The 12,001-nt window shown below is 37.3% G+C and overlaps 1 protein-coding gene across 3 annotated transcripts in view; it reads left to right on the top strand.

The window, feature by feature from the left end:
• Positions 1-12,001, top strand: part of LOC124391076 (arf-GAP with coiled-coil, ANK repeat and PH domain-containing protein 2-like) — a 49,132-nt gene that overhangs the window by 20,631 nt on the left and 16,500 nt on the right. For all 3 annotated transcript variants that reach the window (XM_046857408.1, XM_046857407.1, XM_046857409.1), the window contains exons 7-12: positions 1,441-1,485; positions 1,595-1,690; positions 3,835-3,909; positions 10,783-10,895; positions 11,512-11,563; positions 11,741-11,841. In XM_046857408.1, coding sequence (XP_046713364.1) covers positions 1,441-1,485; positions 1,595-1,690; positions 3,835-3,909; positions 10,783-10,895; positions 11,512-11,563; positions 11,741-11,841 — 482 coding nt within the window. The remainder of the gene's footprint in view (positions 1-1,440; positions 1,486-1,594; positions 1,691-3,834; positions 3,910-10,782; positions 10,896-11,511; positions 11,564-11,740; positions 11,842-12,001) is intronic.

Raw genomic sequence — 12,001 nt, forward strand, 5'->3', positions numbered from 1 at the left:
CTTCTAGTAAGCTGGAGCTTTGCAGGTGTTTTTGCAGAAGCAAACGCTTTATTGTTCGCATTGAAGTTTATTATTTATTCTTTGCAAGCAGGATTTAATATTTTATATAAATTTCTTTTTTAAATCCCGCTCTCATGAATTATTTAAAATCGTGTCTTGAAGCACTGGAATGTATAAAAACTGACCACCCAACAATTGTGAATATTTTAATTAAATTATCATCTCTAGAATCAAAGAATTTGAATATTTGTTTTCCTGCTCGGTACCTGGACACACAGGAACCTCTGGTAGCAGACAAAGCCCCAAAAAAATAATTGTTTACAGACCCAGTGGAATGCTTTATACCTTTCACAGATCTGAGATCAACATTAAATGCACTCACCAAAAATAAATGGCAGTCAGAATGGGATCAGTGCCTAAACAAAGAATTGCATGAACTAAATTTTGATGTTTGGCGGAAAAGCATAAGGTACAGCGGTTGGAATCTCGCGCCCCCGACTTATCACGGAATTGCATTTGCAAGATAACTAATTTGTTTGGCTGATTTTCCCGGCCTCTCTCAGATAACACGATAAACCAAAAAACTTTATAGGGAATTGTTTTGATGGAGTTTCATGTTGAAATAATGAACTTTATTAATTAATATATAATTTTTAATTATGAAATGAAGTAAAATGATAAAACCGTACAGAAAGTAAAGAATGCATGTGTATATGTATGTATCTGATATGTATCTGTTACTCAGCCCCTTTTTTGACGTCATTGGATACTTATACCCCTTTGAGAAACTCGTTTGATTCTGTTGATGCTTTTGGAAAGGTTTTGAAAAATGAAAAAAGTAAAGATAAACTATTGATGCATATCACAGATGCTTATTTTTAGGAGTTTCTGTAGACAGTGAATGTAAAAAAGCACCAGTGGCAATGTAGCAATGAAGTGCTTGTGCTAGTCATTAGAATTGATTATAGTTTCATGATGAGGCTTTTCATTTTACTTCCAGGTCTGGATTGTGCTGTTAAAGCTTATAGTGCAGTACTTCGCCGTGATCCATTTAAAATATGGACCCTTTATATTTAGAATTAAAGTCATGGAACAATTGAGAGGCAAATTAGATACAATTCTCACTTTCACCCTTCATCCCTCATCCGCCTCTCTCTATCTATTTATCTTTAAAACACACACGCGCACAAAAGAAAGAAAAAAAGACACCATTACCATGAGGAGGCTTAGAAATCAATCTTGTTTGGACTGTTGAATAAATTTTAAGCTAAAACCTTTATAGTTTACAGGAGTCCCTGTAAGCACTTTCAGTTTCTATCTGTTTTCTCTGTAAAATGACAGGATTTTTGTTGTTGTTGTTGTTGTTTTATTTAGGTTTTTTTGCGCATATTTGTACATCATATTGAGGATGTAACAGTCACATATTTTTTCTCTTTATAGATTAATCTTCTGCAGTCCAAGAGACAATCAGAAATCCTTAAATCGGCAAGTATATTTACTCTTTAATAACGAATATAAGATTAAGAAAGTACCTTTATGCAAACGCATGCATATGTTTGTGTTTTTTATAACGTTTATATTTTTTATTATTTAGATGTTGTCCTTCATGTACGCCCACCTGACCTTCTTTCACCAAGGTTACGACCTGTTCAGTGAACTTCACCCTCTAATGAAGCACCTCGGGGGGCAGGTACGGTGGAGCTTCTTCTCTCTGTCTTCAAATTCCTATTCAAATCCGCTTCATTTAAACATATTTAAGATACAGAGCTGAAAAATACTGTGTAAATGGGGACGTATTTTGATTGGTTTAGGCAGGTTGTTGGATTCCTCCAGTAGGATCTGAACTTCCTGAACATTTCAATATGTTTCACATATGACCATAGTGTGATTTTGGACAGATGTACTCTAATTGGCTGTTTCCCAAAACAATCCAAAAAATATTTTATATGAGTAATATTTTTGAATTTCTGTTTGAAAAATATTACAACTCTAATTCTTGTTGTTTTTGTTTATAATGGTATATTGGTTTGTACTGGGTACTGGATTGGTGCCCTCTTTAGTGCTAACAACTACCTCTTTCACTATGTTTGGCACATAAAAATGTCCAATTACTATCAGGTTTGGTGCCGCTAATTTGGCCGTAGGTGTAAGTGTGTGTACCGGCATCACATCCAGGATTCCCCTGGTGTTTGTGGTATAGACACTCTCACGTCATTGCATCACACGCAGTAGCACGTGAAAAGAAATGGATTCTTGTTTAGATGCGGAAAGTTTTTTAAAAAGTTTTTCATTTTCACACCTGAAAATGAGGAACTTCAGAAAACAGATTAACCACCGGATGATGTCATGTTGCACATGACCTCACAAGCCTACTGGTCTTGTTTTACCACCACAAGTACAATCTCCATTAACTCCTAACTATAACAAGGGGCATTAATATCAGTGCAATTGGGTACATTTCCAGATTCTACTAAACTGATTAAAGAGACTATGAACTTGTGTTAAGTAAAAGCCCTAGAATAAATCTGTCTATAAGACTAGATACGTTTTTATTATGTCTGTGTGATTTGTTGTGTATAAGCCGTGGTTTGAAGTCATTTAACAGCTTTGTGAGTATAAAGAATGGATTTGTGGCTTTAATATTATTTTTGCTTTAACTCTATGATCGTGCATAATAACCTGCCACTGGAAAGAGGAAGTGGAGGCTAAAGGAATGACTGGTTCTTCCCAGTCTGGGTATTCCCAGACTGTGTTTGTGTGTGAGGGAGAGCGAGAAAGAGTTTAATGTTAGTGTATGCTGTAGTAGAGTCCTGAGTGTGGAGGAGTTAACATCACAGCTGGGGTTTGAGGCCATCAGAAGTGTGTTTGATCAGAGTTGAGCTGTGAGTGAGTAAGTGAGTACCATTATGAAGCTGAAGAATGTACAGGGGTTGTGTAGACTGCCATGGAGAAGCTGTCCACAGGTATGTGTATGTGTGTGTGTGTGTGTGTGTGTGTGTGTGTGTGTGTGTGTGTGTGTGTGTGTATACACATTACACACCATTTTTTAGCTAATCGTATTTTGTGGTTTCCTTTCTCTGATTGATGTACTAAGTTTTTTACTTTATTATTATTATACTGTGTTTTTTTGGCCCATGATGAGCTCCTTTTTTTTGTTTACCCAGCAAGAGTCCTTTATGTTCTAAAGGAGACATCTCGCTCATTGATTCTCCTGCCTAAGTTGAGCTCTCACCTTGCAGGAAAATAATAGTTTTTTATAGAATAGTATTTTCTATTATAGAAAATGAAATTGGGCTCAAGTGGTGGCTTCTTTATACACTGGGACATAGTCTTACCCAAGCAGGCTCTTCTTTATGCTCATGCTGAGGACTGTCCCCTGTGTCCAAGACTGTCCTTGTATTGAAAGAGGGTCTAAGCTGTGTGTCTGAGATTGGGCCATCTTTATGCCCATGCTGAGACTTTGCCTTACCCAAGCAGGGGTTTCTTTTTTTCTAAAGGGAAGAATCTTGATCATTTATGCTCTCACCTAAATTAAGACCTCGCCAAAGCAGGATAAAAGATTTTAACCGTTTCTATAAGTGGCATGGGAGATACATTTCTAATATTAATCTAATTTATATAAATCAGAAAAATGGTCTCAACACAATTTTACCCAGACACTAAAGAAGTTTCCAAGGAAATGTTTGTTGTTTATTTTCTCTATCTCTCTCTCTCTTTCTTTCTTTCTTTCTTTCTTTCTCTCTCTCTCTCTCTCTCTCTCTCTCTCTCTCTCTCTCTCTCTCTCTCTCTCTCTCTCTGATTTACTCACACACTTTAATATATTGTGTGTTTTAGTTGGAGCAGTTGATGAATGATGCAGCGAAGAATAAGAGGGACATGGAAACAAAACACTCCACTATTCAGCAAAAGGTAAACGTTCACCCGTCCTCTTATTTCTCACTGCCTCTTTCTCTCACTCGAAAACTTTCTTCCCATCTGTCCAGTGCAGCAACCATCACAAAAACCAGGAAAACAATAATAAAAACATTATGGGTGGGTGTAGATGGAGGTGCACTATATTCTATATACTGTATATATTATAGTATATATTATATACTAATATTTTTTTTATCTGTTCTTTTCTGGTATTGGTGGGTTGATCAGTTAAAGTAGAGATCATGCATACAGTTTTATTCCTTCCCTGTTCTCTGGAAGTAAGGTCTTTTTTTCTTTTTCTTTTTGACGGCAAATGTCAGAAGTCCAGGTATTTTCTTCAATGTGAAACCAAGCAAAATCCTTCAACATTCTGTAGAAGTTTAAAACCGCAACATAACTGGGGAAGTTGTAGCTCAGTGGGTAAGATTAGTGGACTTCTAATCAAAAGGTCATGAGTTCAAATTACACCACCACTAAGCTGCCACTGCTAGGCTCTTGAGCAAGGCTCTTAACCCTCAACTGCTTAGTTGTATGAAAAAGATCACGTTAAGTCACTCTGGATAGGAGCACCTGCCAAATTCTCTCTCTCTCTCTCTCTCTCTCTCTCTCTCTCTCTCTCTCTCTCTCTCTCTCTCTCTCTCTCTCTCTATATATATATATATATATATATATATATATATATATATATATATATATATATATATATATATATATATATATATATATATAAATATATATATATATATATATATATCAGCACAAATTCAATTGAATAAATACAATTAAATGGAGGGGGAAAATTAATTATTGAATAGTTTTCATTTGTTAGACCCTATTTGGGAAATGCAGATGTGTATGTAAGTGCATGTTTTATATTGTCAGGATTTTCACCTTTTAAGAGAAATTCTTGAAGCTGGACATAAAACGCTAAAGGATCAAGAGCGCTAGCATTAGCCGCTAACCAGGAAGTGGCTTCAACTTTTCTTTTCACTTCAAGTTGTATCCTGCATGCAACTATGTTTGTGACAAATAAAAAAATATTGAATCTTGAATCAATAGCACTAAAGAATAATAAAAAAATAAATAAAAAACCCTAAAAAATCAATAATGCTAGCTTTAGCCGCTAACCAGGAAGTGGTTAGAGGCTAAAGCTAGCACCAATAATTCTTTAGCGTTTTAAAGGATGCACAAAACAAATCTTATATCTGGTACCGGCGAGTAGCCACAGTGACACTGTGCTAACTCTAGTTTTTTTTTTTTTTTTTTTTTATATACCCCTGGCATTGTTGTGTAGGTTTTCAAGTGTAAAAATAATGAAAATGATTGCGGATTGCGTTTGGTACTTGGGCTGTAATGATTTCTTCAGTAACTCCAGTAATTCAAATACAAAATTTCATTAAGGCCAATTAATTTGCCTCAATGCTCCGTTTAGTCTATTTAACTAAACACGGAGCACCATGTTTCCCACTGACATTATTACATTATATATTTATATACAGTGTGTTCGAAAAGTGTAGAGGGGAGGTAGTAAAGCACGTTTTTAAAGCTGCCAATAAATACACGGATTTTGTGTGTGGAAAATTTCAGGCAGTTTTTCCAGGGACAAGGAAAATCACATCACGATATAATCACGAATAATTTCATTAATTCATTAAATATTTCCCATAACCTGCTCTACATGACCACTGCGTGTACAGAAAAATTCCGGTATGAAATCTTATATCTATATGTATGTATGTATATATACACCTATGTATGTATATATGTACACCTTCTCATTCAAAGAGTTTTCTTTATTTTCATGACTATGAAAATTGTAGATTCACACTGAAGGCATCAAAACTATGAATTAACACATGTGGAATTATATATGGAATTATATACATAACAAAAAAGTGTGAAACAACAGAAAAATGTCATATTCTAGGTTCTTTAAAGTAGCCACCTTTTGCTTTATATACTGCTTTGCACATTCTTGGCATTCTCTTGATGAGCTTTAAGAGGTAGTCACCTGAAATGGTCTTCCAACAGTCTTGAAGGAGTTCCCCGAGAGATGCTTGGCACTTGTTGGCCCTTTTGCCTTTACTCTGCGGTCCAGCTCACCCCTAAACCATCTCGATTGGGTTCAGGTCCGGTGACTGTGGAGGCCAGGTCATCTGGCGCAGCACCCCATCACTCTCCTTCCTGGTCAAATAGCCCTTGATGCCTTCAGTGTGACTCTACAATTTTCATAGTCATGAAAATAAAGAAAACTCTTTGAATGAGAAGGTGTGTCCAAACTTTTGGTCTGTACTGTGTGTGTGTGTATATATATATATATATATATATATATATATATATATATATATATATATATATATATATATATATATAATCTGTGTATTTATATGTATTTATATATATTTAATTTCATACCGAATTTTTCTTTTATAATATATATATTACTGTGTGTGTTTGTGTGTGAGAGTGAGATATATATATATATATATATATATATATATATATATATATATATATATATATATATATACACACACACACACACACACACACACACACACACACACACACAAACACACACACACAGTAATCCCCACAGTTATAAATGTGTAGTTATGAATATTTTAATTGTTCATGTTGATTATGGCCTGGAGAAAAATCTGTTTTTGTGCCTGGCTGTTCTGGTGGACAGAGCTCTGTAGCTCCGACCAGAAGGCAACAGTTTGAGGAGAGAGTGGGCTGGGTGTGTGGGGGGATTTTCTTAGCCCTTTCTCCACTCTGGATAAGTGAAGATCTTGGGAGGTTGGGCAGTGGATCACTTTTAATCCTCTCAGCAGTCCTGACCCTCCGCTGTAGCCTCTTGATGTCTGATTTGGTGGCTGAACCAAACCAGATGGTTATAGATGTATTTTTTTTTTTTAATCGTTTGTTATAGCAGCTATAAAGAGTTGTTCCCTCTTTGGAGAGCGTTAGATAGGAGGATAGATTGAGGTGTAAGGTGATCTGTGATGAGTGTGTTCTGCAGGCATGGCCATGTTTTATTCAGTTGCAGCAGTAACAGTGCAGTTCCTCCATACACCGTTGTAGGGAGTGTTGATGTCTCCATTGGCCTCTTGGCACAGCTGATAAAATTCCATGCTGCTCCGGAATGAGCTTTTCCTTTCGCCTGTTTCGTTGAAACGATCACGCTAATGGAAAAAATCCTGTTGTGAGGACCAGATGTCACCTAAATCAGAAGTGTGTCCCTTCCACTATTACTGTGCTAGTTGAAATCATTACTATTAGTAATAAATCATTAGTTTATATTTTACACATTTTTTTCCAATATAACACTCTGCTAATGATTACTACACACAGACAAACATTGTATAGCTTTGAAATGTTTATGAAAGCAAAATGAAACCATGGCTGGTACTGACACACACAAACAATGTGTTAACGGATAAAATGTGCATGCTGCATACACATGGATTTGATCAAAATCTGAAGTTGAGTTGAATTTTTTTTTTCCTCAAAAGAGCTATTCATTTTCTTGCACTGTATGTACACTTTGAGCATAGTGAAGGCTTGTGCAGTATTACGCTGCCCCAATATCCAGTTTCTCACACATTATATTACCTGACCTACCAACCATTACACATTTTGTATCGGCTGCACTACAATTACAGATGCTGTAGACTGTGGTGGGGATTGTGAATGCTGAGATTGTTTGGTGTGTGTGATCTACAGAGAGGTTAGTAATGTAAACTGTTGTAAATTGAATGAAAGGGGTCGACCTGCTGTGCACTGTCTGGGAGTGGCTTTGCTACTGTATTGTGATTGGGCGTGGCTGACCTCCTGTACAGTGACTGGGCGGGGCTGACCTGCTGTGCACTGTCTGGGAGTGGCTAAGCTGCTCTATTGTGATTGGGCGGGGCTGACCTGCTGTGCACTGTCTGGGAGTGGCTAAGCTGCTCTATTGTGTAAGCTGCTCTATTGTGATTGGGCGGTGCTGACCTACTGTACAGTGACTGTACGGGGCTGACCTGCTGTGCACTGTCTGGAAGTGGCTAAGCTGCTCAATTGTGATTGGGTGGGGCTGACCTGCTGTGCACTGTCTGGGAGTGGCTAAGCTGCTCTATTGTGACAGCGACTGGGCGGGGCTGACCTGCTGTACAGTGACTGGACAGGGCTGACCTGCTGTGCACTGTCTGGGAGTGGCTAAGCTGCTCTATTGTGATTGGGCGGGGCTGACCTGCTGTACAGTGACAGGACGGGGCTGACCTGCTGTACAGTGACTGGACGGGGCTGACCTGCCGCATATAAGCAGAGATAAACTGAGGGAATAAACTGATGGGGAGAGCCAGAGAGAAGGAGAAATGGGGGAAAGTGAGGGAGGGGTGAAGGGCGATCTGTGTATCAGCATTTCTAATGCTTCTCTTCTCTTTCTCTCTGCAATTTATCAAGGCGACTCAGCAGGTGAGTCTGTCTGTCTGTCCCTTTTTTCATTCTGTTTTCTTCTTCACCCCATTTTAAAGTCTACTGACTCTCGGTGACTGCAATTACAAGGTCAACACCCTTGTTATTAACTAACACACACACACACACACACACACACACACACACACACACACACGGAGCATAAATGTTTAATGCAGGGGAGCTCTTCCTGGTTATTCTAGCCTGCTTTTTGAAGCTAGTGCAGATGCTACCACACACTTGCAGACAGAAGGATGCGCACTGCAATGCTTAAAGGTTGTGTCCATAGTCAGTGCTGACACATACACACGCTTATCTATCAGGCATGAAGATCTTCAGCCGCTTTTACTATGTGTGGTATCTGGTGAGTATAAAATTGCCGTGGGAAGTATTTTTTAAAGCAACAACTTTATTAAACATCAATTAATGAGCATCATTTTAGCCCAGGAATGTTCATAAAGAGGCTATACATTTTTTTATTGTTTATATTTAGACATAATGTTGTGCAAGTGTGAGAGGCTAGTTAAAATACCATGTGATTACTCTTGTTTTACATAAAAAACAGGATTTATAATGAAACGGTGGAGTAGAAAGCCAGTAATTAGAATCAAGGCTAATATAAGTGTTATGAAATGCGTGACTTTGTTGTAAACGTGAAGAAGGAACAGCCCTAAACTGTGACATCAGGAGCTTTAACACGACGTAGTTGTTGTTAATTTAGTTCACAGTCTTCACTCTAAAGTCCGTGTAGTTCCTCTTCCTCTCTCTGCATCATGACTGGCTCAGTCCTCGACACTGTCTGACTCGTGAATCACAGCATGTCAGTTTTAAAATCATTCCATTGCGTTTGTAGCATGTATTGTGTAGCGTGCGTCAGGGGACTGCGGATTGCGTCTGGGGATTGTTCCACTGATGAGTCTGATGTCTAATTTAAAAATGAACAGGTTGAGATGTAAGGATCAGCTTTGTATACAGTAGAAGGAGAACAAATTTCTACTACTAAACTAAACATCGTATGAAAATATTACGACACATTCCTACGAAGCATATAATGGGTATCACAGTGTGTATGTTTGTCTTTAAACAAACTGCCAGCAGCACAGTAGTGTTCACTTATATTTGTTCAGTGTACATGCCGTTCCATTAAACTCATGCAAAATAATGCATATGTAATAATAATAATATGAATAATGTTATATATACATAATAATATTAATAATGAAAAGTTGTTTTCTCCAGCCACAGGCATATTAATGAAGCAAGATTTGAAAGTTGTATGATTCATGTTTATATTCTTACGCACAGCCGGTCAATGAGCTCAATTACAGTTCTATAAAGTAATTCATGGCAATACTGTAGATCACTGAACCTAGAACAGCACACCCTTTCATATCATTATTATGATTATTGTAACAGCAAATGGAGATTAAATGTGGAATGGGATGATCAAAAAACACACGAATCTTATGGTGGGGTGCCCACAAACGTTTGTTCATATAGTGTGTGTGTATATCACATATAATATATATACACTATATGATACTATATGAGATGATATTTATGAACAAAAGGTTGTGGGCACCTGACTATAAGATTCATGTGCTTTTTGAACATCCCATTCCACATTTGCTGTTATAAAAACCTCTACTCTTCTGGGAAGATGATCCACTAGAATTTAGAGTGTGCTTGTGGAGATTTGTGTTCATTCAGCCACAAGGGTTTTAGTACGGTCAGGGTGAGGAGGCCTGAGGTGCAGTCAGCGTGACATCATCTTTAAAGGTGTTCAGTAGGGTTGAGGTCAGAGCTCTATAGCAGGCCACCCAAGATCTTCCACTCCAGCCCATGTACACCATATCTTCATGAATCTCAATTTGTTCACCTGGTCATCACTCTAAGAAAAACTCAGATACCAGAAAGCAAGCGATTACTTCCTTTGCAGTTTAATAGCATGTCCTAATGGTGGTTCAGTTTGGACTGAACTGTAATAGATGTAATGTTTTCTGAAGGTTATTCTGGTAGAACTCTGGTCTTCTGCTCACTGCATTCCCCTGTAACATAATCAGCAACATGAGATCCACTTCCTTTTTTTTTCTTTCTCCTCCACAGGAGTTCATTTACAGTACGCTGAGTTCAGTTACTCATCCTCATCCACTGTGCAGCCTACGCAACACCACACCACAAACACGTTAAGATCGTGGATATGTTGTTGTTGTTTACTTGACACAAGTACACCATTATTTTACTGAATTAGGTCTTTTCTGATTTGGTTTTCGTTTGTGTCGTTATTTTATTTTTTACAAACATCATTTCAGTTTGATAAAAGATGTAATGTTTGCATACTTTGTTCGGTTATTTTGAGTTTATAAATTTTTTTCTTCTGTGTTTTTTATTTTTTATTTTATTTTTTAGGATTATTCGAATGACGACACCAGGCTGGAGTACAATGTGGACACAGAGAACGGGATTATTATGGAGGGTTATCTGTTCAAGAGGGCTAGTAATGCCTTTAAGACCTGGAACAGGTTGGTTTCAAGCTACAAACCAAACAAAGATTTTTGCTCATTTTTGTGAGCATTTTTTATTTTACAATTCAGAAAGTGTTTAATATCTTTTGAAGGCTCACTGATGTGTTTGAGTTTTATTCAGTAGCAGCAGCCATTTTTTTTTTTTGTTTGTTTGTTTGTTTGGGTCCCCCAATCCCCCCCAAAAGTGAGGTGACCTCTGCATATAAAATTACAGAAATGTGTATCCTGACCTGATTAGAATTGTCAGGTAACTAATATTGTCAGCGCCAAGTTGGGTTTAAAAACAGTAGATAGTTCAGCCGGTAAATTGAGAAAACAGGAATCGGAAATCACCTCTGGGTCTCGGTGCAGTAGAATATTATCTAGATAGAGTTGATAACTTTTTTTAGTTTGTTTTCGTGGGGATAGAAATGGCAACATTTGTAGATTAATTGTTTGCTATGATGATCTTTAAGTGCCAATGCATTAAAAAGAATTATCACAAATCTAAACAATTTCTTTTTTTCCTAGACCATTAAACTAATTCTATTATACAGAAAGTTATTAAGAGTATCTCAATATTTGAATATTTTTATCCTTTATAATGTTATTTTCTCTTCCTTTCTTTTCACAGGCGTTGGTTTTCTATTCAGAACAATCAGTTAGTGTACCAGAAGAAGTTTAGGGTGAGTCACATGACATCCTGTTCTCTCATTCTTTTTCAAGAGTGTGCAGATTTAGCTTCAATGATTAAGTGATTATAATGAACAATGCATTTGCCAGTTAGAACTGCTTTTTTTTCTTATTAAATATTAAAACCTACTTATCAGTGTAAAAGTGCAAGTTGTATGTTTCTGATCTAGGATAACCCTACTGTGGTGGTGGAAGATCTGAGGTTGTGTACAGTTAAACAATGCGAGGACATCGAGCGGCGCTTCTGCTTTGAGGTGGTTTCACCCACAAAGTGAGTCCAGCAAAACAATCACACATTAAACCAAACGTTACGACGAGGCTGTACAGTGGAACCCCAGCATTCGAGATTAATCCCTTCCTGAAAACCTTTCGTGTTCCCAAATGTTCGTACTCGCATGGTAATTTTCCTATAAGAATTAATGTAAAAGCTA

Source organism: Silurus meridionalis, chromosome 9 (genome assembly GCF_014805685.1).
Source record: "Silurus meridionalis isolate SWU-2019-XX chromosome 9, ASM1480568v1, whole genome shotgun sequence".
Taxonomy (NCBI): domain Eukaryota; kingdom Metazoa; phylum Chordata; class Actinopteri; order Siluriformes; family Siluridae; genus Silurus; species Silurus meridionalis.